The sequence below is a fragment of the Urocampus carinirostris genome, chromosome 13 (genome assembly GCF_059441175.1).
Source record: "Urocampus carinirostris isolate Australia breed hairy pipefish chromosome 13, RoL_Ucar_1.0, whole genome shotgun sequence".
NCBI classification, from domain to species: domain Eukaryota; kingdom Metazoa; phylum Chordata; class Actinopteri; order Syngnathiformes; family Syngnathidae; genus Urocampus; species Urocampus carinirostris.
Window position 1 is genome coordinate 26,266,450 of NC_142361.1, and position 27,643 is coordinate 26,294,092.

Below are 27,643 nucleotides of genomic sequence, written 5' to 3' on the forward strand. Positions count from 1 at the left end.
TTTTGGTCCCATTACCTTAACATTTTAAGTATCAAATGAAAACAGGAATGATATCATATTTATCATTGTTAAATACTGTGTATTCATATCAGATTTCATTTGATTTTCCTGTCAGTAGACCAAGTTTTTTTAAATTAACTTTCTTACTTTCTTCCTGCAAAATCCACAAAAGCAGAATGTCTAAAGATCAAGAGCCGGACATTAGTTTTAATTAAATTAGAGACAAAAATGAAAGTCTTGACGATAATCTTTCCTCATGTTGCAGCAAAACAAATTGAGCAGCTAAACTCGACCTTCGCCAGCTCACAGCAGTTCCATCAAATCACCAAAGACTTCCAGTCCTGGCTTGGTGAAAAACTGAAGGAGCAGTCAAAGCGTCAGCCTGTGTCTTCCAAAGTGGACATTCTTGAAAAATATCTAAATGATCACAGCAACCTGCAGGTGGCGCTCAGCCAACAAGAGGCCATCTACAGGACCATAGCAGGGGAAGGGGAAATTCTCCTTCAGAGCACCGACGGGGCAGAGAAGTTGGCTCTGCAAGGTCAGCTGTCTCTCCTGTCTAGCAACTGGCAGGAGGTGAAGCAGAACTCTGAGGAGCACGGTGACAAACTTAGGACAGCCCTGCAAAGAGCTCAGAAGTTTGAGGAGCATGTGGAGAAGCTCAACACTTGGGTGAAGGAGTGCGAAAACGAAGAGAGTCAGGTTAAACTCTCTGTAGACCTGGTCGCCGCAGATAAGGCGCTCGCTCGAGTGAAAGCGCTTCAGAAGGACGTGGATAAGCACAGGGGGATGCTGGAACAGATGAATTCTGCAGCAGGGAGCCTTCTTGAGGTAGCTGACACGGACACAGAAGATGTTAAGAAACAGGCGACTGGTGTTACAAATAGAGTTGACTGCGTGTCAGAAAGTCTTCAGAACAAAAGAGAATCCATGGACAAGATCTCGCATGTTATCAAAGATTTTAATGAAGGTTCCAAAGAGGCCAAGGCTCATCTTGAAGCCGCTAAGAAGCTCATGGATGCGCATGAATCCCAAGGAGTTCAGGCCTACAGCAATAAGAACCTGACTAACATGAAAGCCCAACAAAAAAGTCTTGAAGGAGTGCAAAACCAAATTGAGCATATTTCGAGCTTGGCTAAGAACCTTGTTGTGGATCTCCCAGATGCTGAAGGAGTGACTGACCTTTTACTCCAAGCTGACAGCTTAGAAAAGAACTACAACACCCTCAACAAGAAACTAGAAGAGACGTGCCAGGTCCTTGAAGGTAAACTACAAGGTATCGGGCAGTTCCAAAACAGCATCAGGGAGATGTTCAGCAGATTCACCGACCTGGATGATGAGTTGGATAGCATGGCTCCTGTAGATCTGGACTTGGTTGTTCTCAAGGAGCAGCAGGAGAACATGCAGAGCTTAGTAGCACGGTTGGGAGAGCTGATGGTCAACACGGCCAATGCGGGCGACTCCTGTAAGAAGATGCTTGAGACGGACTCCTCACCTGACCTGTTGGGTCTGAAGAGGGACTTGGACGCGCTGAGTAAGCAATGTGGCAAGCTAATGGACCGAGCCAAAGGGAGGGAGGGCCAAGTGAAGAGTACGTTAGGCAAGTTGGAGGAGCTCTGTGGAAAACTCGACAGCGTGGAAGCGCAACTCGGAAAAGCTGTCAACAAGGAAGCGTCCCAAGAAACAGTCGGCATGGAGACAGACATAATCAATCAACAGCTGGAGGCCTTTAAGGTGAGTGCCCCAACATTTGCTATACACCAGAACCAAACATTTGAGAGGTCTCTAGATGACTAAATAAGACATACATCTTAGAACTAGTGGCTAACTGCATTCCCATTCTAGCAATAAAGTAGACCCCCCGAGCTAATATTTTGTTGTCCGTTTTTGTATAGTAGCGAAAATGCCTCAAAGAGGGGGCAAAAAAAATCACTACACTGTAAAGTGAAAACATTGTGAGGTGGGGTCACCGACTCTACTCTAATTTTAGAAAGTTGCAATGTTGTTCCTGTGAGTTCAAAGGGAGGTGGCCACTCCCCTTTTCTAAAAAAAAGGATCAAAATTTGTCATGTTCCAACTTTCAAACCCATTCTATGATCGACTCAAAATTGTCAAATTAGCGGTGCGACATATTTTTTTTTTTCAGAGCTGTACTAAAATATGCAGCTCATTCCCACGACACCGCCTCACAGCAGATCACATGACCAGCAGGCTTCATTCGAAACCCTGCCAGTAACAAAAGCGACAATCCTCCAGGGACGGCACGTTCCTCAAAAGGCATCTGCCCCTAACAAAAGGCCCTTTGCTTTAGTGGCTAGGTAGATTTTTGGACGGAGCCAGGTGGTTGCCAGCAGGGCTTGATTTTAGCAATCGATGATGGATTTGGGCTTCCATCCTTTGTATCAGAGTCAAGTCTCTTGATTAAAACCAGAAGTTGCTTAGGTTCCGGTGATAAAAGTAATAAGTGGTTTCCTTTTGCTGCTTTTCTGAAGACTGTAGGATCTTTTTATGTGCATGAAAAAACAGTTCATTATTTTAACCACAAAATATTTATGCAATTAGCAGTATATCCATTTATTGATTATATTTATCCTGTTTTTAAATGATTTAAAGTCGCCCCCCCAACACTAGTTGTCATCATTATTCAGGGTTCGTTTGTGTGCTTGAAATTGCTTGAATTTGAATGTTTTTGAGGATTGAAATGCGCTTGAATTTGGGGTGACGTCATTGTCAATGCTTGAATTTGTTGCCATGTTTCTCAAGTATGCTTTAAGATGACACTGCTCACTGGTGGCCTCACTTTGCCATTGCATTTCTTCTTCCCCGTTGGTTTACGGCAGATGGCATTATTTTGTATGGTATTGTCCTATGAAGGGTCATCCTCCTCTACGGCGCGTGCCCAGGACACCTAAACAGGCGCCCTATGAAATGTGTATGAGTGCAAGGATTACGTATCAATTATGGACATTTATTATGGCCCATGCAAAAAATCGAGGTAGTGTCTCCCAGTGGTATATTGTAATGGGAAGAACTCACTGCGACTAAAAAATTTGAGCTACATTTTTACTTAACATGTAAAAGGGGAGAGATTTGTCTCAAAAATATTTACACTTGTATTGTTCAGATTCACAAATAGTTTTACGATTCACCCAAGATAGAAAAATCATATGTCGTAACAAATGCAGATGCAAGATTAGAATATTATATGTAAATTTCAGATGTATTTGTGTCTCTGCAAAATACATGATTTACATCGGGTTTGTTCTTTGAATGGTACTGAAGAAATTGGAATGCAGGCTTTGAAAGTTCTTAAATAGTGCTTAAATTTGGCTATTAAAAAGGTGTATGAACCCTGATTATTATCAGTGAGGGATAAAATGGTCGCCATTAACACTGTTTTGACATAAAATTAAAACCCCACAAATTCCTTTGGAGTTTTCCAAAGGAGGATTAGCCTACATTTTCAACTATAATATGCTAAACACTTGGGATCATTTCAGGTATTGAATGACAGTAGAACAATGTAAACAGATGTTTGTGTGCAAAAGATCTAGGTCAAAGGATTGTTTTTGTTTCTCATTTTGTTTTGGGAGGGCACAAAAGGGGGTGCCACAGTGTTTCACCCTCCACTTAAGTTGTGTGGATTCTAAAAGGATGGGGGGGTCTTGTAGGGATGTTTTCAACCCCTCTTTGTCCTGGGAATCAGCTGGGAATTAGTGGGAAAAGCACCCCCAAACCCCACCCCCCGTGGTTAGGTTGTCAAACGCATCAAATGAGACTTCCTTCGCAGAACCTTTACTGCTTAAAACCCATAATCTAATGCCATCATCCTTTGATTTGTAGTCCGCGAACAAGGTTTGTGCTACAGACTCAAGTAAGAGAAGAATAAACAGAAGAGTGCTTTGGTTTCTGTCTTTGTCGGGCTGTGCCCATTTTAGGTCAGGTTTTGAAAGTGATATTTGAGAAGCCGGCCTGTGGAAAGGTGCACGTTATATTGCACGGTATCTCCGATTGTTGGCAGTTTGCTGACTGAAAACTGCTGGGGGGTTATAGAGTGCTTGACTCGTGCTCGTCAGACATTACATCAGAGTCTGTCTTCGGTCAAAATGGAATTTTTATGTTCTGAGTCATGTTCACTAATCCTTGTTGTTGGAGTGTACAGTTGAGAAAAAAAGGTGTTTATGACTACTCACCGCCATGCACCAATGATATATTTTAAGCAGAAGTATGGAATGATTGATGGAACGGTACCAAGAAAATTATAGATGACTTTTGGTTAAAACACCAACAGAATCTAAATCAATAAAACCCGAAAGTTTGTGTTGCAAAACAAACTAGCTCTACAGGAACAAAACATAAAAATAAGGCAACATGGAATATTTTAGAATAAAGTTTGTATTCTGTGATAATCCTGGCAACTGTTTTGGCAATTTGACTGAACTTATTATTCCTGATCATATAGCTCCGATAATATGCATACTATCAAATGTAGTTTATTACTTTACTTTAATTCAGAATGTATAACAACAAATTTGAAGAAATGGCCTATTTAAGACAAATTTAAAATGAAATATAACATTTACATATATATGTTTGCATGTGAATCTATTCATTATTCAGGCCAGAGGTGGGCCAACTAAGGCCTGCGGGCCACATCTGGCATGTCAGACTTCTGAACCTGGCCCGCTGAACAAAAAGTAAGCACTACATACAAAAAATAGGTGTTCTTGTAGCCATTCTGGCCCCAAGTGTCCTTTTGTGGCACCCTCTCCTTAAAAATATTTCTCGTTAAACATCGATTACTGCATATCGCACATTTACATATATCAAAACATTTTTTTATACCGTTATGAAATGATGTTTTTTTCTGTATTTGCAATTTTTGTTATCATTTATTTACTGTGAAACCTTGTTTTGAGTTCCTTTTTAAGTACAAAAATCTGCGTTATACACGAATAAATATGCTATTTTATTGATCAAGTAATTGATAAAATGCCATGCAAAAGCAACATTTGCATAATGAGTCCTTTTTTGTGCATATTATCAAATGTAGTGCTTAAAATAGGGCCATCGTATCACTTTAATTCTGATGGTTTCAGAACCCATTAGTAAAGTAGTATGTTAAAAAAAAAGTTAATCTAACATGTGCATATAAATGTCTTTGTGTACATTTATTCAACAATACACATTAGAAAAATACGATATATTTTTTCCTCATGCATTGCCAAGGTATTGAATCGAGACTCTGTATTGGCAGATACGAAAAATCTAATCTTAAAGTAATTTTTTTTCCCTTTTGACCCTCAAACTCAGTATTCCTACCCCCGATATAGACTTAAAGTGCAGTATGAGAAAGAACTGTTGTCTAAGCATTTCCCGAAAATAACCTGTTTTTGTTCCTGATGGACTACATGGCCCTGTCCTTATTTAGTTGGAGGTTGAATGATGGTCCTAAAGGAAGTTTAGACTTTCACTACATATTGATGGGGGGATTTTGTAAGGTTAATTGTTCTATATTCTTTATCAATTATCCATTATCTGTTATCAGTCAAATCATAATACGCTACAAAGCCAAGGGGCCGAGACACTTGCTCTCAGCCAAGAGGCTGAGTCAAGGTCCTAGCCACAGAGCCAAGCAGCGATCAGTGCGAATGCATCGTTCCCGGAGGTACTGCAATACCGAGCCGATGCGTGGAGTGGACAGAGCAAGCAACTGCTGCATTCACTCCATACCGACTCTAGAAATGTCCTAGAGAAATGAACCAATACACATGAGGCTTTTCAGTGAGTAAATTGGAGTTTGCGTGTATCAGTTCTCTCTTTACTACAAGTCCCACAATCCTTTGCAGCATAAAAATATCTTGGTTAAGTAAAACTGTGAAGTAACGTGCACAAGTGAGTGGATTAATTGTGATTTGTGATCAATAATTTTGTTACGCTAATATATATATATATATATATATATATATATATATATATATGTGTGTGTGTGTACGTATGTAACTATGAATGTATATAGATAATATTGTCCCTACTTTGCAGTAATTCACTTAAAAGATAGAGACTTTATTCATACCTGTAGGGAAATTCACACTTCCAGCAGTATCCTTGTGTTTAAAAATAAAATAATAAAATAAAGATATAGAATACAAATATACCCAATATAACGGTTTGCTATAGAGTATTTAAATAGTGCTATGGAAAATACACTGTAATAAAAATAGGATAATATGCAAATGTGGGCTTTTACACCCCCGGGTGGAGTTAAAGAGCCTAACGGCATGAGGAAGAAATGTTCTAAATGGGTCATGGTGTATTATTTAGCTACTTGGAGTTGTATTTTTTATGTTCTTGATGGAAAATATGCCTCTGTCTTAACTTAGTTGGAGGTTGAATAATAGTCCTGCTGAGGAAAAATTTACAAAAATACAGAACATTTAGTTTTTTCCTAGAATAAAAACAGAGGCCTTTCTAGTAAAAGTACTTAAGGTACAACATAAGCAAAAACATGACTTGCATAAGAACTTTCTCTGAAGAGTCTTTTTTGATTTTGGGTTCCGGCAGATCACAGTTGGTAATTCATTTCTGCCAGTGCCTTTTTCTATCTCCGCTCATGCATGAACAGTAGCACAAAGGAGTCTGGTGCGGAAACATCAAGAAAGCCAAAATAAATCCCCATCATCATTTGCACTACAAGAAAGAAATTAACTTTTCTTTAACAGCCGGTGTTAAATTCCCTTCGACGTGTGCCTCCCTCAGCATTCCAAAGTAATTTAGAGTATCTGCAGGGTTTAACACAACAAATCCCCTAGAAGCAAAAGAAAAAGAAAATCTGTTTTGATATGAGAGCATTGTGTTGACATCATTTTCCCAGCCTCTGTATGAAAGAAAGGGGCAAAAAAAATCAAAAGTGATTATGTCAGAATATAAAAGATGACTTGGGAGTGAAGTCATAAGGGGCATGCACACATAAAGGGGAATTAGAAAGAGGGATGGGTGTAGATGGTTGCATCAACCAATCAGAATCTGAGCACAAATGGAGCTGTGGCAGATGTTGTGTGAATAATAAGCGGGGGCGGGGTTTGCGGATTCTCTGCCAGGAGGGTGTCTGTCACTGTGAACCGAGTGGCGAGGCAGGAAAGGGTAGCCCGGTTTGTTTATCCTTCCAGCACCGGCGCACTTTGGGATAGGACACTTTTTTGGAAAACCCGTCAGGATCTACGTACGGATGTTTCACTTTGCACTTTTGGAAGTTTCAGAATGGACACTGTCTAGAATTCAGGAGGGGAGGATTTTGCCTGAACCAGAAGAAATGGGATTAACTTTTGTCAATGGAAGCGTACGTGGACGGAATAAATGAATGCACTCTCATTTTTGAGATTCCGTTTTTTTGTGTTCCATACATAAGGATTATTTAATATTTCTATCCAATTTGCACATTGTATTTCTTAAAAAAACCCATTTGCACTGACGCAAGCTAAAAAGTAGGAGTTTTCTTTTTATGTGGACAATAGATTGTATGTTTTGGCATGGGGAAACCGCTGAGCCGGCCAGATTGCCTCAAACAAAACCCGTCCTGCATGGGGAAGGGGGAGGAGGAGGACATGAACATTGATGACTGTTACGTCCCTCAGAGGTCCATTTACGACACTGTCCGCCTCAATGAGCAGATCGACTCCAGCTCCAAGGGTAGCCTCGCGTCCCGACACTTGGCTGGCACCTTACCCTTCGCCCATCGGACTCTTGACTTCAACGGCCTTTGTGGAAACGGAGTCCTCTCCACCTCAAGTTCTTTCGAGCTCCGTACTCGTAAACCTGCTACGTTGGACGAACGGGCCGTCTTCGACGGACTCAAACTCAACGGCAACATCCTGAGGGCAGCGGATACGGTACTACCAAAGTCGCGTCCCCACAGTGGGGAGAGACAAATTCAACGACGATCTTGGAGAACTTTCGCACCTCAGAATATCGGCCAGTCCGCCAGTCGCAGTGGGATTTTATGTTCTGGGAGTGCGGAGAGACCGACATACATCAGCGGGCGAAGGGGGCGGAGTGCGACCAGTTCCCTGACGTCCGAAGAAGACTCTGGACTGTATAGTCCTACCGTAGAGAGGGACCGTCATGCTCAACGGTCCCACAGGAAGCCGGGCCCCGGAACGAGGAGCCTCTCTTCTTCAGAGGCCATGCACATATCCGGGGACCTGAAAAGACTTCGGTCCCTCAGCTCGGGACAAGACGAGTTCCCCTTTACTCCGACTCGGGATGACAGTTCTCTTTACCAAAGCGGTTGTCTCATTCAAGAATCACAACATCAATCAAATGAAAATGATTCTTTGAGTTATAGAGGTCACAAAAACTCCATCGGACGATCCTCTTCAGGGTCTGCATTTAGGACTCTCAATGAAACATCTGTGTGGTACTCAAGGACTTTACCAGACTATGAAGAGTTATCAACCGCAGAGCTCTTGGATGGGGTGTCACCGCATGATGACAGTGAGCTTGAAAGCGTGCTGGTGACACAACCAGAGACGTACGGAAACTCCGTAACTCTACCCGTTGATTGTCGTCACCAAGCCAAACCAGTGGCGTCCCAGTACAGTATGGAAGAACTGGAAGAATTCCTACAGTCCGTTGAGGACTCCCTACCCAAAGATACGTTCCAACATGCAGGGGAGATTGCGGCCTTACTAAATTCCGTCTGTCCTGAGGTCTACTGTAAAAGTTCCACACAACAGGTGCCCAAAATAGCTTGATTCAGTCGGACTACTAGACTAAAGAGAAAGTGAGGGAGGGGAAGAAAGAATTTGTGTGTGTGTGTGTGTGTGTGTGTGTGTGTGTGTGTGTGTGTGTGTGTGTGTGTGACTAAAGGAGATTTAAAAAACTAAAGAAATAAGGAGAAAGAATAAAACAGAAAAAGAGGAGACAGAGAAAGGAGAGGGACAAAAAAGAGAAGGAAAGAGAGAGACGAGGAAGAGATAGAGGCAGAAAAGGAGAGAGAAAAAAGAAAAGAAAAAATTGGGAGAGAGAGAGAGAGAGAAGGGGAGAAGGAGAGAGAATTAGACAGATAAAGAAATACAGACAAAAGAGAGGGACAAAGAAAAAGTAAGAAAACATTAACAAAGGAAAAAGACAGAACGAGAGAGAAACGAAGAGAGAAGAAGAGCGAGAGGGTGAGAGAGTGAAAGACAGGAATAGAAAATCAGATAAGGAGAAAAAAAAGAAAGGGAAGAAAAATAGAAGCAGAGAGAGAAAAAAACGAGAAAAATAAAGACAAAGCAGGTAGGCGCCTTGTATGGCTAACTCCCCATTGGTGTGGGAGTGTGTGTGTAAATGGGTAAGTGTGGAGCACATTGTAAAGCACTTTGGGGGATCTTCAGTGACTTGAAAAGCGCTATATAAATGCAGAAATATTTACCATTTACAAAAAGAAAGAAATACAGCTACAGTTGTTCTGTGAGTGGCTTCAACTGGCTTAGGCGAAAACCAATAGAAACATTAAAACTGCTCGTTTCTCGAACTCTTCTCATCGTCGTCTGTTCGGCGCGATTTAATCTGTCGACGAGCCTGATCCAGCCCACGGGCCCCATGCTTGACACAGCGGGTCTAGAGCTTGTCATCCTGGATGATAGTGATCTTGAGATGAGTCGCAGTGGTCTCAGTGCCGTGCATATCTGATTACATGATGAGCGAATTCAGTTTTCTCTGCGAGTCTGTCTGGCTGCATGATCATACGCAGCTGCTCGATCGGCTCCAGCGCCAGAATAGAGAATTAAGAGACTTGTTTATTTGACTTGGACTCTTAACACTAAACCTGATGACATCGGGGAAATTATGCGTAAGGATCTGGAAGAAATTAATGTCGAGCCAATTTTTAAGATCGTAATCACGTTAATATTCATTGCATCCTTGAGTTTGTGATGAAGTGCTGAGTGAAACTGGGCGAAATTATTGGAGACATCATTTTGAAAAGTGACTTCATTGAAGTCATGCCTCATATCCAAGAAGATCATTCATTTTTCGCTCGCCAAACATTACTACGGGCAATATCAGGACCTTTACTAAGAGTATAAGCAGTTTTTATCTGGAGAATGGTGGGACCAGATTTTTCCTTATTGTCTAATACAGTTTTTTGGGGGGGATTTCAGTCTTGAAAGTGTAGTGTTGTTTGAATTCTAGGTTCGGTTTCCGTTAACATCCACTCATTGCACGTTATTTCATCTCATAAATAGACACTGTTTCTAATTTAAGTATGATTTCGTGTGACTCATCAAAATAAATAGAGTACTGTGCTTGTTTGCTCGGAGCGCCAAAAATGGGCTCTTTCTCTGTATGTAGCCTTACACTACACATAGATGGATACAACTGCTGCATCCTTCATATGGACTGTAGCATTTTCCCCATGAGAGCAAAAAATATAACGGAAATCAGCCAATACACACGAGTCAGAGTTCGCCAGGGTTTGCGTGTATCACTTTGTCTCTACTACGAGTCCTTAAGTACTTTGGTTGGTCGGTTGGTTGGATCCTTTAACCACTGGTGTTGTAGGGGCACCATTTCCTGTGGTGTGTCTTGGGCAAGTAATGCGTGGTGGCGCCCATAGTACTTAACAACATAAACATATCCTGTATGAGGGAAACTGCGCAGTAATGCGCACAAGTAAACAGATTCATAGTGTTAGGCTACTAATATAAATAATATTGCAACATTATTTAGGGCTTCCTAGAGGTCAAAAACTTAAACTCTTTAAAAAAAATATTGATTTGAATGAAAAACAAAATTACATCAACTAATAATACAAACGTGAATTTTTAAATGCTCGTAGGTCAAGAAATGTATGTATTTATTTGGCATAACGTGAGGCTCACCAAAAAGGCGATTACATGATTGTCCGCCATGGGGCTGTTTGAGTAGCCTCAAAGACCAACAATCTTGTATAAAGCTGGACAAAAAACTAAGAAAACTGTAATTTGGTCAATTTTGTCTCCCTAGTTTGTATTTTTCCTTGTGCTTTGTATCATTCATTTTCGGTTGCACTAGACGAGTTGGTCAAACATACAGCTTGTGAAAAGGACCTGTTGGATGATATGATCTGGACTGCCATACATTTTTAAGTCTCCCAAAAACTGAAGCGAGTCTTTTCTATCAAAAGTTATTTTTTTTTTAAATAAATGTAAACCAAATGCTTCCTCTGGCTGCTAGAGAACAGTAAAGGATAATCTCTCAGCTCTAGTAGGCCCAGGCTAGTAGTTTTGATCTCATATTTTTGTCCATGAAGTGCTAAAACTTTATTTATTTTGAATTTTTTTTTTTTTTTAATTTCAAACCAGTACAACAATGAAGGCAACACATTTTTTCAAAGCTCCCACTTGAGTTTGTATAGTGTAGTAGCATAGTGTTATGTAAAACTGCATTCACTCAACTGTTATAATAAATCTGGTGCGGTTTGGTCACTTTAAGTCTTCGTGGTTAGTATTCTCCCTTGTGCTTTGTAGCACTTATTTTAGGTTGCATGACACAACACAGCAACATTTAATAGTCAAACATTCCACAATGTCCTATTATTACAGTTGGTTATAAAACAGATAATGCCAGATAATATCTTCCATTTTAGTTTACTAATTTGTTCCCGGCAGGTGCCTAATCATATCCCGTTTGTTGATATTAGGCTTTCCAGAAGCAAGACATCGATCCATTGAAGACACAACTCCAAGATATCAACATCATCAGTCAGGGACTGATCCAGAATGCCGGAAGAGGCACGAACACGAAAAAGCTTGAGGACGACGTAGAGAAGGTTAACACCAAGTGGAACACGCTTAACAAAAAGGTACGTGATTACTTGGCAACGGAGATTGTTATTATTGATGCATTTCTGTCTTGTGGTAACCAAGTTTTAAATTGCGGACCCAAAAACCTTTAATAGTCCAGAAACTTGAACGTGCGCCTTAATGCGGACAAAATTGGATATGCGTTACCATATCTGTGCAATAATTGTTCATACAATAAATTCTATCGCTAACCACGATGGCATAACACTTGATTGAACCTGATTGCAATGGTGAGAGCCCAGAATCCTAACCAGTAGGCTGCTGAGGTCATTAAGGTTTTATACGTTTGCACAACATCGGATGCAATGAGAATTAACCTTGATCATGACGTGGAGAGCGCCGGGTCTTATTCACTGGACTAGTGTTTTTCAACCAGTGTGCCGCTGGAATTTGCCCAATTTTATCTTTCCAAAAAATCAGGCCACTATTCAATATTTTTGCTTTCTTTAGACGAGGAACTGTAATAGTAGGTGGCAGTAGATTTTTATATACTAATTATCTGCTCATGAGGTAGCATATTACATTTAATAATTTAAGTTTTTTAACAAAGCGGTTTAAGATTGCACTGTAAAAAATAAAAAACATAAAAAAACACATTCTTTTTTATTTTAAGCTTTATTTTCTTCTTTTTATATCCTAATTATCTGCTTATGAGATAGTGCAGTGAAATATTTGACGTAACTTAATTTTTAAACATTTTCAACAGACGGTGTGCCTCAGAACCTTTTTATGAATAAACGTGTACCTTGGTTCAAAAAGGGTTGAAAAACACTGCACCAGACCATTAGGGATACAGATGACACATGAAAAGGAATTGGGTCTTATCTCATTATCACACCTTTTCTCGTCATGGTACCAACTATGATAGAGAATTCTTTTCAGTTCAGCTCCAACAAAGCATTACAAGTGACAAACCTTTTGAATGTGTGCAGCCAGGCTTTTTAAAGATATTTTAGGACAACTGAATTACTTCCAACAATGCCTTTCTCTTCATTCAGTTGAGTTTCAAAAGACTGGTTCAATGTCTTGACAATATTCTCACGGCCCCGTTGAAGTCAGTGACATAAATGCCTTTTCATGTGTTGTCTGTATACAGAGTGGTCTGCCTCGATCAGGTTGATCCTTGTTGCATTTGCATCCAATGTTCTGCTACAGTGATCAGTGACATATTCCAACTGATCAATCAATGCAGAAATACGGAACTTTTTTGTGTTTCTGTGCAACTCTAATCCTTACTGTAGTTTTAATTTGATGCGCCTTTAGTACTGTGTGCCTTATGTATGAAGAAAATATCACAAAAGACTATTTATTTTGGGGTGCACCTCAGAGTGGGGGAAATACGGTAACTACAACAGGTGGCGTCTATTTTTACCTCGTCTTCCACAGATTGCTGAGCGCTCAGCCCAGCTGCATGAAGCCCTGTTGCATTGCGGAAGGTTCCATGATGCTCTGGACTCTCTGCTCAGCTGGTTGACCGACACCGAAGAACTCATGGCCAATCAGAAGCCTCCTTCAGCCGAGTTTAAAGTGGTCAAGGCACAGATACAAGAGCAGAAAGTAAGCTCGTAGAGTGTAATCAGCGACTCACAGTACATAAAAACAGCATTCTGCCTCCAAAATGACGACATTGCAATTTGTCTTCTTTAAATGGCATTTATTGTTAAACTTGATTGCGCTTCGTAAAGCTTTTAAGGATCTAATGGAGACATAACACTCGCCTGTGATTGACTGCTTTCCACCACAAAGAAAAAGGCCTGCGCTCGGAGCATTTTAATGATGCTCAATAAGTCTTTGCTCTTTGTTGGCTTTGGCAGCTCCTACAGAGACTGTTGGATGAGCGTAGGGCCACCGTGGAGCTGATAAAAAAGGAAGGGGGGAAGGTGGCCGAGCTGGCTGAGTCTGGGGACAAGGAGAAGGTCGCAAAAGAGATTCAGTCCCTTGGGCAGAGGTGGGACGCTCTGCTCAAGAAAGCTGACAACAGGTTAGTCAATGCTATATAGCCGGAAAAGATCAGGAAAGTGGAACAGTTGACAAGTTTACAGTATTTCCAATAATGAATGGGTGTGAGGAAGTTTTTTAACCAATTAATTTTCATGTCTAGAATGGAATTTATTGTCATCCTAGTGGTGCAAGATAATTTACAATAAGATAAAATACTGCGGTGACAAAATACCAAGGGCATGAAATATAATTGAACTTAACACTTATTGACAGAAAATAAATTGTGAGATTGAACTAAAATTTACTTTCAGCCCAGGTTGAATAAATTTGTGAGGTTCATAATCATCAGTGAAATATTTAATTGTATGTTCAAAAAAATTATGGACAAAATAATGCTATTGTAATTATTGATTATTATTTAATGTATTTTTCACAAAATATACAATTTAAGTCTTTCTTTCCAAGTTTATCCACATTTAATCTCAATGTGAAAATTGTACACTACATGGTAATAATAACAATAAAGATGATTTTTTTCTATTCTGATGTTGTTTCTGAATCCATCAGGCACAAGCAACTGGAGAGTATTTTAGTGGTCACGCAGCAGTTCCAAGAGACACTGGAGCCTCTGAGCGACTGGCTTGCCATCACTGAGAAGCGCCTTTCCAACTCCGAACCAGTCGGCACTGAAACGTCAAAGCTGGAAGATCAGATCTCCGAACATAAGGTAAACCACGTGGTGGTCACCAGTGTAACATCATCATCCATTCTGTTTTATTTTCCCTTAGTTCTTCATCTTTTCATTTGCGTTTAATTTCAGTTGCATTTCTGTTTGTCTTTTCTGTTGCTGTCGCATTGTTTGCCCACACCCCGCCTTGGCTCAGGCCATAGAAGAGGAGATAATGAATCGCAGCAAAGATCTGTTTCACGCCCTCGGTTTTGGTCAGACTCTCATAGCCGTGAGCTCTGCCGACGATAAGGCCTTTGTTCAGTCCAAGCTGGATGCCGTGCGGTCCGCTTATATCGAACTGCAAGAGCGCAGTGGGAGGAAAAAGGACTTGCTGCAGCAGGCCCTGGCCAACGCTCGGCTCTTCGGGGAAGACGAGGTGGCGCTCATCAACTGGCTAAGCGAGGCTCACCAACGCTTGAGCCAAGTGTCTGTGGAGGACTACTTAGTAGACGCACTGGAAAAGCAGATGGTCGAGCAACTGGTACACACTCCTAACCCTTGGGCACAGCATCCTTTTTTGTCTTTTCTGTCACGTCAATCATTTTTCAGTTGGTTTTGAGTCTTGGTTTTTATCCGGATTCATACGCGCGCTTAAAATCCTTGAAAATGACCACATTTTAATGTTGTCTTTTCAAGGTCAGGAAAATCTTACATTTCGGTTGAAGTGCTTGCAAATAAATGCTTGAATTTGTTGCCATTGCCATGTTTCTTGGCAGTCTGACTTTATAGACCACGTAATGAATCAAGAAAAAATTGTGTGTGAAAACGACGCCAACACGCCGGCTCTGGCAACTTTTCATTATGGCGTTGTCCTGTAAAGCATCACCGACCCCTACTTGTTGCACTTAAGAGAACAGCTCTATTTAGAAAATCAGCTTTTTTGGCTCGGCTCACTAAGAGCCGGCTCTTTTGCCTCCCAAAAGGCTACCCAGATATATTTTTTAATGATATACTATCAATAATAATAAAACATTATGCACCAAATTATTTAGTAATCAATAATTTCAAATGTTTTGCTGGGGGTCATTGAAAACACATGAAATATAAATTAAAATGTTCACAGATGTCCCACAACAATGCAAAATACAAAATAAATTAACGTTTTTACACACTGAAAATATTTAAAGTCAAACAACAATAAAATGCAAAACAATAGAAAAATATAAACACGTTAGTACTATGAATAAATGGTAAAATGCAAAAAAAAAAAATCCATTTACAATTCCTTTTAAACCAATTTAGGCACAAATCCTTTGAAAACACACACAGAAAATAGAAATTAAAAAGAGTAAAACAAAGCAAAAGATCAGCAGTCTCCAAGATTGAATGAATGCACTCTGCTTCAGAGCCATTTATATCTTTTAAATGAGTCCAAATTATATCTTGTAATCCAAACTTTAAGGCGCACCAAAACCCAAAGTTTGCTTAAAATTTGAAAGTACGCTTTACAGTCCAGAAAATACGATAGGCTAGAAATTTTAATTTTAAATTATAATTCGAAATTGTGTCAGATTTTTTTAAACATTTTCCAGACTATGAATTGCACTTCAAAACCCAAAGTTTGCCAAATATTTTAAAGTATGCTTTATATTCTAAAAAATAAGGTAGGGTAAAATATTTACCTTTAAAGTATAATTAAAAAATGTGGCAGATTTGTCCGCATTTTCCAGACTCTGAGGTGCACCTAAAATAGTGTGCCTTAAAATGGATTCAAAATATGATAGGTTCACATTTTTATTTCAAAAATATAATTTGTAAGTGTGCCTTACAATCCAGTGCACTTTATAGCCTTGAAAAACAGTATATTGTATGTATATAATACGCAAAAATCGCATGTATGTCGCTAATCAAAAAATTCATTCGGATTGCTCCAATCAGTGCGCAGAAAACACTTCTCAGATGGTTCGCTTTTGTGTGTAGAGGTGCTTGCAAAGTGACACGTAATCCTGCAAAATACGTACTTATCCATAGATAATAGATAAAAATCTGCGATGCACCAAGGATGCAAATTAGAACCGCAAAATGGCGAGGGGACACGGTATCAAAGATGTCATTTTCCTTTCAGGCTCTCCAAAGTGATATTGAATTGAGGAAGAAGAATGTCGACCAAGCCCTTTTCAACGGGATGGAACTGTTGAAGCAAACAACTGGTACAAAAGTCTATGACTCATGCACAGTTGATCTATAATAGTAATACTATTGTTACCAAAATCACAGGTGATGAAGTGGTTGTTATCCAAGGCAAACTAGATGGAATCAAAACAAAGTATGCTGAGATCGCTTCTATGAGTGAAAATGTTTTGAACACACTGGAGCGCGTTTTGAATCTTTCGACAAAACTGCACCGGGCGCACGACGATCTGAGTTCCTGGCTGCTCAAGGCTGAAGCTCAGGTCACTTCTTATGAAGATCAGGAGCCGGTCGGCGAGCAGCTTGCTCAAGCCCGAAATATTCAGGAGGTAAGATGAAATGTTAATGATGTTTCGCAGCTGTGGTGTCAAACTCATTCTTATCTGGAGGAGTTTCATTTTATTTGGAATGTAGTTGGGCAACAAGTATGTTTTGGCTCTACTAGTCTATGAATTGCTATACATGCCATGCAAATTATAAGTAAGAGTACATTCTAAATAGCTATTGTACTATTGTACTAAATGTACTAACTCAATACTTGGCTTAATTTGGCCCTACGTTCTTAATGTGTACATTGTATATTCACTTTTGTTTTCCAGGTCTTCTTTTTTAGATTTGTTTTTGTACAATAGAATTCTTAACATAGTATTTAATTTTAAAATAACACCCCCCCAAAATTGTATAACATTATACTTAAAAGTCTGGATTGTTTTAATTATTTTGAGAGAGAGCCAACAAAACCCCAAAAATTGATCGAATTGACCAAGTATTAGGTTTGACTCATTTTATTGAATGAATCTTGAGTAGCAAGTCAAATTTCAGAATGGTATTCATGTAAAGCTTCACTATAATTGTTAAAATTTGAATACGTCCTCATTTTAAAAATCGACAATTTAAAAATTTGCTAAATAATAAAATCAAGGGGAAGGAATTATGGAGTTCAATTTGTAACTGAGGTCAAGTCAAGTCATGTTTATTTGTATAGCCCTTTATCACAAGGGCTGCGCAGACCACAGATTATTGCAAACTACAGACTTTTATGACACTATCCCCTGATCTAAAACCTACATGAGGGCAAGGAAAAACTCAAAACCCCAACATGAGGTAAATTAAGACCAGCCACACGGCTGAGTGAATGCATGTGTGAACCAGAACCTTCCTCAACAGCACATGGTTGGTCAATCATACGGTCGGTCGGTCTGATCCCTTAACCACTAGGGTCGTAGGGGCACAATTTCCAGTGCTGTGTCTTGGGCAAGTACAGCCTTGTAGGTCCCATCCCTCTAATGTACCTTCTTTTAATGCAGAGTGTATATCATATCTAAAATTAAGATTGCAGTCTATGTCACCCCTCTCTTAAACATGCGATTGACTGTTTACCTGGTGTTCCCTTTTATTGATGTTTACTATGTTTGTGTACTGTGACTCAATGCTAAATCTATTTCACCCTGGTCATCCTGGAAGGGGGATTACCACTTGTGAGGCCCTTTCTCAAGGTTTCTTTTTTCCTCACGCTGAGGTTGTGAGTTTTTCCTTGCCCGCATGTTGGTTTAAGATCAGGCGATGGTGTAATTGTAATCCTGTGCTGTCCTGACATTTTTGTGATTAAGGGCTATACAAATAAATTTGACTTGACTTGACTTATACGAATCTAAAAATGACTAGAATACGTTGCTCCAGGTAATGTGTTCATGTAACACAAAAGCAATATCCGGATCAAACACAGAGGACCTTATAACATTTGAAAGTATGTGTTAACAATGCCCAACCTAGTCATTACACTTTATTTTCCACTGCGCCAATCAGCTTTTATCTTACTTTTTTCACAGCTGTTCGGGGCGGAACACATTAGGTAAAAGTAATGGGGTGTCGGGGGAGTGCTGGAGAGTGACTTAATTCTCGTCCTTACAAGTTGTTTGTTTTGTTTTTATTTGTAAGTGTAGCATAAAACGGTGACAATAATTAGAAGCCTTCTTCAAGTAGAAACCAAACGCCAACCCAAATGCAAGAAGGATAAAAAAAGTTTATTTGAGTGCATTTTTTAATGAATGGGCTGACTTGAGCTGCAATCATGACTTCAAGCCAGGTGATGGCAACAGAGAGTAATAGAGTTCCAAATTCCATACTTAACATCTACAACAAGAGAAGTGTGTTTATTTTTTCTTACCTCTAAAACGCTTTTTTCCCAGACCTTACTAAAGGAGACAAAAGAGAAGAAACCGACAGTGGACAAGCTGAATGAATTGAGCACGTCCCTCTTGGACCTCCTCCCCTGGCACACCAGAGAAGGTCTGGACAAGCTTGTGACGCAGGACAATGAGCGCTACAGGGCCGTTTGGGACAGCCTCACTCAGCAGCTCGACCGGATCAACGCCGACATTCTCAAGTCGCAGCAGGTGAGCCCCAATGAATGGAGGGAATCCTTTTTTTTCATCTCCTTTTCTTCACTTTTTGTCTGTGTGTGTGTCTTTTATCTCCAGTTTGAAGAAGCGGCAGATTCAGAACTGGCTTGGCTTACCGATGCTGAGCGTAAACTGCTGTCGATGGGGGAGATCAAATTGGGGCCCGACCAGACAGCAGCGCAGCTACAAGCTCATAAAGTCAGCCTTGCCTTCTTTTTGAGTGTGTAGTTTGTCGAAAATTCAATCGAAACTCACTTTTGTTTTCCAGGTCTTCTCAATGGACGTCTTGAGACACAAGGACTGTGTAGATGCAATTGTGAGAACTGGAAAAGCCATCATGAGTAGCAAAAAGCCAGAAGAGAAGGAATTAGTACAGGTATAAGCGGTGTCTAAAACAGAATTCCCTTACTATTTTGTGTTTCGAGTTGGATTTTCTCTATAAAAGATTCCAGAAATTAATACGTTCTTTTCTAAACTACAGTGTCACTTAAGTACACTCAAACCAATCAAAAACAGTCTTCCGTTTCCTTGGCACTGATTGGAGCAATCAGGTTTAATCGTTTACATGAGAAGTGGCAAACAAATAACCCCTAAACATGCTGTCTGTGAGCGATCTGACCAGGAGGGGTGTGCCAGAAGCATAGATTTACACTATATATGGGTGGACAGAACTATGGTATTTTCGCCATGGGTGCAGAAAATAAATTAGAACTGCATTGGAGATATCAACCAATACACATGCGGCTTTTAAAGCAAGTAAGCCAGACTATTATTTTGTCTGTGTACTACAAATCCCACAGTGCTTTGTGGCATCCACATATTCCGGATGTGCTCAAGTAAACACGGGTCACGCGTTGTACTGACAAGTTGTATACGCCACAGAATACATATAATGATGAGACTGAAGGAACTGCATGTGTACAGTAAAGATATTGTGTTACACTATAGTACCATATTCACTCGTGTATAACGTGCATTTTTTCACTTAAAACCAACTCAAAGTTTGGGTGCGCGTAACAGAGGATAGAATGATTGATCAGTCGAAAGATATCGCTGACCACAATGGACGCAATGGGAATCGAACCAATATAGAAAAAAAAAAGTAATATAGATAACATATAAGAAGGCATTAGATTGTTTCTCATTATCACACTATTTCTATTCATGGTATCAAAGATGATTGGAGAAAACAGTCATCCTGAAAGATACAAATAAATGAAAAAAAAAACAAGATGAGTGAAACATATCATTGGTGTATTTGATAAAGAATTGGACTTTAAAGGACAAAATAAATACATTGTATATTTTATGTTGGAATTGTGCTCCTAGTTTTCACTGTCAAAAATGATTTAAATCATGGCCACATATATTCAACAATGTTTGTCAACTACAATGCTTAGTTTAAGTTTTATATTTTTAAATAAAACATTAGGAGTGTGGTTTTAGACATGAATGAATATGGTACATTCTATAAATTCGCACTGGTTCCTGCTTTGCGGAAATTCACAGAATACTGGTCGTTATGGAGCGGAATACTGTATTGAGTTGTCTGCTGTCAGCATTACAACAGGGGTCGGGAACCTTTTGACCCAAAGAGCAATAATAGCCTTAATTATTTTGAGAGAGAGCTATTTCATATTTTGCAAGACAAAATTCAACAAAAGTGCAAAACCCGCTCTCCATACAAAATCCACTTTTTCCACGCATTTTATTTCATTGACGAACATTGATTTCATCAAATTAATGAAATATTAATGCCACACCATGTGTCCCATATCAACAAATATACCACTTTAAAATTGTCACCCTCATACAGTTAAAATTATTGAGGCTTGTTTTGAACTCCATCGTAAATAATAGTTTCAAGACTAGGTGCAGGCAGAGAACTTTTGTAAAAATGTCACCAAAAAATGCAAATGAAAAGTTTATGGATGCGCTTCCTTCAGTGCAGTGGGCGTGTGTTAGAGAAAAGGGAGTGGTGCTATGTGTGCAGAGATACAATGTTGTTCCGAAAAAAAAAAGCTCCGTCCCCTGCATGAATTGTCCCCCTGGCGCAAAAATCACTAAAACAACTTTGTATCTTATTTTGGGGGGAATGGAACAGTAAAGAACGAAGCATTTGCAACTTGTATACCTTAAAGAAATCACTTGCATTTACTTTGGCGAAATGACACCACAATTGATGAAAACGAGCTGTTTTGTTGTGATTAAACAGCGATTGAAAACAGTAATCTCCCAAATATAACATGTATTGAGAACTGTTATGTGCTCTACCATGTAGCTTATTACTCTAAAATAAACTGCCCAGTTCTCAACAGATAACGGCAGATGACCATTCTGAAGATAACGTCATTTAGCCAAAGTCAATATTTTCAACTTGCTCAAAAGTGACTTCTACAAGTTATACAATGTGTAAATGCTCCATGCATGAAAAGAGCCACATAGGTTCCCGACCCCTGCATCACAAGATCTCTTCTCATGTCAGGCCAAAACGGAGACCCTGGCCAAGAAGTATGGTGCAGTGAGTCATCTAAACTCCGAGCGATGTCTCCAGCTGGAAAGAGCACAATCTCTCGCGAGCCAGTTTTGGGAAACCTATGAGGAATTGTCGCCGTGGCTTCAGGAAACCATCGAAACCTTCGACAAGCTTTTTCCTCCGGCCATCGAGTACGAGACGCTCAAACAGCAACAAGAGGAGCTTCGGGTAAGAAATCCCAATCGACCTGTTTATCCCGAAGTCCTTTTTTTGAAACGCGTCATGTCTCCCAAAGCAAATGCGAGAGCTGATCGCCGAGCACAAACCGCATATCGACAAGATGAATAAGACGGGACCTCAGTTGCTGGAGCTAAGCCCGGAGGAAGGGCGACCCATCAGGGAAAAGTACACCACGTCTGAGAAGCTTTACACCCAACTGAAGGCTGATGTTAAACAGAGGGCGGCCGAGCTGGATGAGGCCATTTCCAAATCCACCCAGGTGAATTTTTTTTTTTTTTTTAACATAAAAAATATGTTTGTGCTTCCACAGCACCCAAAACTAGCATGGTTTTTTGCTACACTGAGGTGTCAGGACCAGAACGGAAAAAGGCCCAATTGTGTTAACGTTTCTTACAAGTTTTACTGAAGGAAAGAGGAAGGGCTGCGCCCACGTTACGTTGTTGGCTAGACGCGGGAAGCAAGTCGCTCTCGTACTCGGATTGTGATCCGAACAAGATAGTGGATCTTTCGTAGCGAGCGATGGCGGTGTCAGGGATGGAAAAACGGGTCGGTAGCCGGGACTGGGAGAGCAGGTCGGGGTCGGAAACGAGTCGTAAGCCAGAACGGGAGAGTAGACTTAGTCGGTGACAAGAAGAGGTCGTAAGCCGGGACGGGAGAGCAGACGTGGTCAGGATCAAAACGGGTCGTAGCCGGAGACAGACGGAAACAAAAACGGAACAGGTGGGAGTCGGGGTCGAAAAAGGCTTGCCTAGTATATACTGAGGTTCGCAGACGGACTGACAACGAGGGACTGAGTTCAAATAGTGACAGGGAGCCAATCAGAACCCGTGGCGGTTGGCGCCAAATGAGCGGGCACAGGTGAGTTACATCAGTAATCTAGACATGAAGACTAGTATTGATCTCTTCTTCATGCAAAACTCCTCAGCACATTAGATAGTGTAGTGGTCTTCTACACTGAAAATTAGCATTGTGTTCTTCTCATCTGATTGGTAGCATTGTGGTTAACCATTGAATACTAGAAGTTAGTCATCTTAACCAGAATTATTTTTTTTCTACTAACTTTGCATTTTTGACCATGAACTCATTTTAATCCAGAAACTATGGCAAACTTATTCTTTATAAAGAAAAATAGTCTTTTAAATACAATTTTTACAATACAGGAACACAAACCAGGGTTTCACCCAACCTTGGTGAAGCTGAGGGAAACATTTTTTAACTGATTATCTCAAAGGACTACCAGTTTGATATGCATTTCTAATATAACAAGTTATCGTGTTATTACTATATATTATTATTACCTGGTTACTATTATTAGAAGTAAGGGAAAAACAGGCTCAGTCTACCAATTAAAACGACCCCTACCAGGTTAGATCTGCCATGATGACTGATTAACTTTACTTGTACCCGCTTGTTTGGCACCAGCCACTGCGAGCTTCTGATTGGTTCCCCGTCCTTTTTAAGCTCAATCCTTTCACTCGCCTGTTGTCAGTCCGTCAGCGAACCTCTCTTTCTACAAGGCAAGCATTTTGACTCTGACTCCCGCCGGTCCCGTTTTTTGCACCCATTTTCCACCCGTCTGTTCCTGATTTTCCCGTTTGTCTCCGGTTACAACTTGTTTTTGAACCCGACTACGTTTTTCTCTCCCCTCCCGGCTTACAATACATTTTGCTCTCCTGTCCCGGCTATCGACCCGTTTTTTCCGTCCTCGACACCACGATCTCCCGCTCCGGAAGATCCACTTCCAGATTCGAAACACGTTCCGATTCTGCGAGCGGCTTGCTTCCCGTGTCCAGCGAGCACCGGATTGCGGGCGCTGCCTTTCCTCTTTATCCCAATAAACTTGTGGTTAACGTTACGCATTTGGGTCCAAATTCTGTTCTGGTCCTGACAAGATCTTCCTTGTATAAACGCACTGAATGATATACACAAATAAACTCCAGGCTGGTTTTAAAAATAATTTGTGTAGAATTGATGTTGAATATAAAGATTGATCATGCAAGTAATCTCTCATGCCAGTTACAAAAATCCAATTCTCTAGAAAATCCCAAAGACACATTACAGGTGGTCAGCTACTCAGGTGTTCTTTGGTGACCCCTGCAGTAGAATGATTCCTATTGTTGCCAAGCTAGCGCTTGAATCTTCCCCCTTTTGTCATTCCTCACCAGTTCCACGATAAAATCGACCCCATGCTGGAATCCCTGGAGCGGATCGCCGAGCGCCTTCGTCAGCCTCCTTCCGTTTCAGTGGAGGTGGAAAAAATCAAGGAGCAGATAGCGGAGAATAAATGCGTCGGGGTGGACCTGGAGAAACTGTTGCCTTCCTACGAGACCCTCAAGCAGCGTGGCGAGGAGATGATTGCGCGCTCTGATGACAGAGAATTATCTGCAAAAGGTATTACCGTAAATCCAGACTACACAGCTCTTATTATAAGCCGCAAGCGCAAATTTGAGGAAGAAAGTTTACTTTGTTTTTGTACAACCTGAACTGGATTTTTAGCCGAAGGCTTGAATAGCCATAAAAGATATTTATTCATGTCTGAATGAGACCAAGTATTTCGAGTACTAATCAAATCGGGGTTCTTAATTTCAGTCAGTACAGTACATTGAGTTTTGAAAATGTCTTTGTCACACTTCTCCAAATATGTTGATTCAAATTTAATTACCATTGATTGATGATTGAAAGAGAGTGTCTTAATCGTGGCGCATTGTGTTACTTTTCTCAGACATTTCCCCACGGATTTTGCCACGATTGCAATTTTACCCCTTTCCAGGGGTCTTCAACCTTTTTCAAGCTAGGGCCTACTTTTTGTTACTTATTAGCACATACGCCACCCAGTTTGATATTCATTTTTAAAATAACAATTTATCATGTTATTACTGTGTTGTTACTATTTTATTGGTGGTTGTTTGGTTGGATTCCTTAACCACTAGGGTCGTAGGGGCACCATTCCCTGTGGTGTGCCCTGGGCAGATACAGCCTGGTGGCGCCCATCCCTCTCCGGGCCAACATATGTTTCAACCCGGTCTCGAACCGGGGACCTTTAATGTGATAGGCAAATGTGCTTACCACTGCACTACGGAATGAAACATTTATCAGATGACGAGGCATTTTGCCACAAAGGGAGTCACAGTTACTCGTGCTGTTTACCCGCGCTTGATTGAATTTACTTTGACATTCAGAGCACTAAGCAGAAATCAAATTGCGTCATCACCCGCCACAGGCTTTCACAATGTTTTGTTTTAATTGAACAGTCCGATTTCGCTGGTCCGTACTAGTTCTAAGCCAGCCTAAGCCTACTAGGAGCCGGCTGAGGTGACAGAATAAGCTGTATCGTATTGTGGGCAGCAGTATTTAAAATGTAGAAAAAAAACAGGGTTCGTACTTGTGCTTGACATCCTTGAAAATGCTTGAATTTAAATGTTGTGTTTTCAAGGTTTTAAAAGTTCTTGAATTTTAGGCAAAGTGCTTATAAATGCTTGAAAGTATTGCCGTATTTCTTTGGTTAGTTGTTGGGCTAGGTTTCGGAGGTACAGTTTGGGCTTCAAATAAGGGTTTTAAACGTGTTTCATGGTTCTGAAATAGGGTTTGAGGTAGGTTTAGAAACTAAGGTTTAGGTTCCTTAATAGAGTATTAAACTAAATTTGGGGTTGTAAAATAAAGTTGAGGCTTGAGTTTACAGCTAGAGTTACGTTTAGGGTTAGGAACTAGAGTTTGAGCTCCATGTTAGGGTTCTAAACTAAATGTAGGGTTCCAGAAGAGGTATAGAGCTAGGGATACCTTATGAAACAGAGTAGGGGCTAGGAACTACGGTTTGAGCTCCATGGTAGGCTTCTAAACTGAATGTAGTGATTCAAAATAGGTTTAGCGCTAGGGTTACAGTTTGAAAAAGGTTTAGGGCTAGGAACTAGGGTTTGAGCTCCATGTTAGGGTTCTAAACTGGATGTAGGGTTACAGATAGCGTTTGGGCTGCAAGTTAGGGTTTTAAGCAGATGATGATGTTGGGGTTTGAAACTAAAGTTTAGGCTCTCGTTCTTTTGATCGACGCTGGATTTCTTCTTTTAACAGTGCTGAAGAAATTTGAAGCTTGGCCTTGAAAGTACTTAAAAGTGCTCGTATTTAGCCTGAAAAAAAGTAGAGTCCTGTATTCTAGAATTCAAGGTTATTTCGAGTTTAAATTTTCCCATTAGTTTTACACTAAGATAAAACTAATATTTTCCCACTAGCCGTACAAGACAAACTGGACCAAATGGTGTTCCTGTGGACCGACATTCAAGTTTTGCTGGAGGAGCGGGAGGCCAAATTGTTGGATGTGATGGACCTTGCTGAAAGGTTCTGGTGCGATCACAGTTCTTTGATGGCCACCATTAAGGACAGCCAGGACCTTCTCAGGGAGCTTGAGGAACCCGGGGTGGATCCATCAGTGGTTAAACAACAGCAGGAGTTTGTCGAGGTTTGCATAAAATGAAAGGAAGAGTGCAGGAGACGTAGCAAGGTTTTACGTTACAGTTTTGTTTTCACAGGGTTTTAAAGAGGAGATTGACGGTCTTCAAGAAGAGCTGGATTCAGTTCGAAACCAGGGTTCCGAACTCATGACGGCTTGTGGAGAACCTGACAAACCAGTGATAAATAAAAGCATTGATGAGGTATCATTCAAAGAAATATATGATATTGAGATATTGTATTATAACAGGTATTTTTGTTATGTTTTTTTTTTTTTGTATTTCTGCTGTAGTATTTTTGAAGTGTTTCTGCAGTGTTTTTTCTTTTCAGAATATATGCGAAATAATATATTAGGTCCCTTTTTTAAGCATTACATTTGATATTTACTTTTATAGTATTATAACAGGTATTTTTGTAGTGTCTTTTTTAGTATTCCTGTAGTAGAATTTTTGTTGTATTTCTGTAGTTATATTTCTATATTAGAGTATAACTGCAGTAGTATTTTTGCAGTATTTCTGTGGTATTTTTTCTTTTCAGAATAAAAGCGAAATTATATATTAGGCCTTGTTTTAAGCACTAATTTGGATCTTAAGTAATAATGGTATTAGCGTAAAATTGTAGTATTTTTGTCATAGACACGCAAGGGGAGACTGAGGACAAAGTTGCTTGCACCCCAACTTTTTTTGGGTAGTACTTCATGTACCATTATGATTATTGTTATTATACTATGACTATTTTCTTCCGACGGAACAGCTTAAAAACCGTAGTGTGCCGACCCGTGATTAATATTGTGCTTTGAGATTGTCAAATATCACTCATGCCATATTACTCCACCAGGTGAACTCGGCATGGGAAAACCTCAACAAAACTTGGAAAGAACGAGTTGAGAGGCTGGATGAGGCCATGCAGAGCGCCGTGCAATTTCAAGATGGCCTGCAGGTAGGCATTCACGAAATCCGAACTGGAAAAATTATTAAAAGTTGACTTTATGGCATTTATTTTATTGTGGCACCTTAATCCTGCTCTTTATTAGAATTAATGAAAAAGTAAAACTCCCTCTTGGATACCGTGTGGTCTTGGGCGAGTTGTTCAAGATTATCGTAAATGGGAGACTTTTTGGGACTATGTTCTTTTTAATGCAGTAGTGGTTTTCAAGGCCTTCTATTCCAAACCACAGTACAAAAGTCAGTCAGTTGCACTGCTACAACTGTTATATGAGCATCCAATTTCTTTCCAAGCCACCCACATCCCTCGGCTTGATTTTTTTTTTGTGAGGATCAAACCCAAACCACATGGATTGTGCAATCACGTCAAATATTATGGTTTTATTACAGTGTCATTGTGCATTTTTATGTTGATTTAATTCAGAATGTTCTTGAAAATGAACATGCTTGAATAACTATCCCTGAAAATGCGCGTGGGTAAAAAATAGCAACAATAAAAAAAAATTCAATGA

At 40.2% G+C, this 27,643-nt stretch overlaps 1 protein-coding gene across 1 annotated transcript in view; it reads left to right on the forward strand.

The window, feature by feature from the left end:
- The window catches only part of dst (dystonin), a 152,559-nt gene that overhangs the window by 96,885 nt on the left and 28,031 nt on the right, over positions 1 to 27,643 (forward strand). The window contains exons 54-70 of the mRNA XM_088352010.1: positions 266 to 1,734; positions 11,666 to 11,827; positions 13,215 to 13,385; positions 13,643 to 13,809; positions 14,337 to 14,496; positions 14,654 to 14,980; positions 16,565 to 16,649; positions 16,717 to 16,958; positions 18,819 to 19,025; positions 19,110 to 19,229; positions 19,300 to 19,407; positions 21,517 to 21,735; positions 21,803 to 22,006; positions 23,913 to 24,138; positions 25,971 to 26,197; positions 26,268 to 26,390; positions 27,025 to 27,126. Coding sequence (XP_088208136.1) covers positions 266 to 1,734; positions 11,666 to 11,827; positions 13,215 to 13,385; positions 13,643 to 13,809; positions 14,337 to 14,496; positions 14,654 to 14,980; positions 16,565 to 16,649; positions 16,717 to 16,958; positions 18,819 to 19,025; positions 19,110 to 19,229; positions 19,300 to 19,407; positions 21,517 to 21,735; positions 21,803 to 22,006; positions 23,913 to 24,138; positions 25,971 to 26,197; positions 26,268 to 26,390; positions 27,025 to 27,126 — 4,319 coding nt within the window. The remainder of the gene's footprint in view (positions 1 to 265; positions 1,735 to 11,665; positions 11,828 to 13,214; positions 13,386 to 13,642; positions 13,810 to 14,336; positions 14,497 to 14,653; positions 14,981 to 16,564; positions 16,650 to 16,716; positions 16,959 to 18,818; positions 19,026 to 19,109; positions 19,230 to 19,299; positions 19,408 to 21,516; positions 21,736 to 21,802; positions 22,007 to 23,912; positions 24,139 to 25,970; positions 26,198 to 26,267; positions 26,391 to 27,024; positions 27,127 to 27,643) is intronic.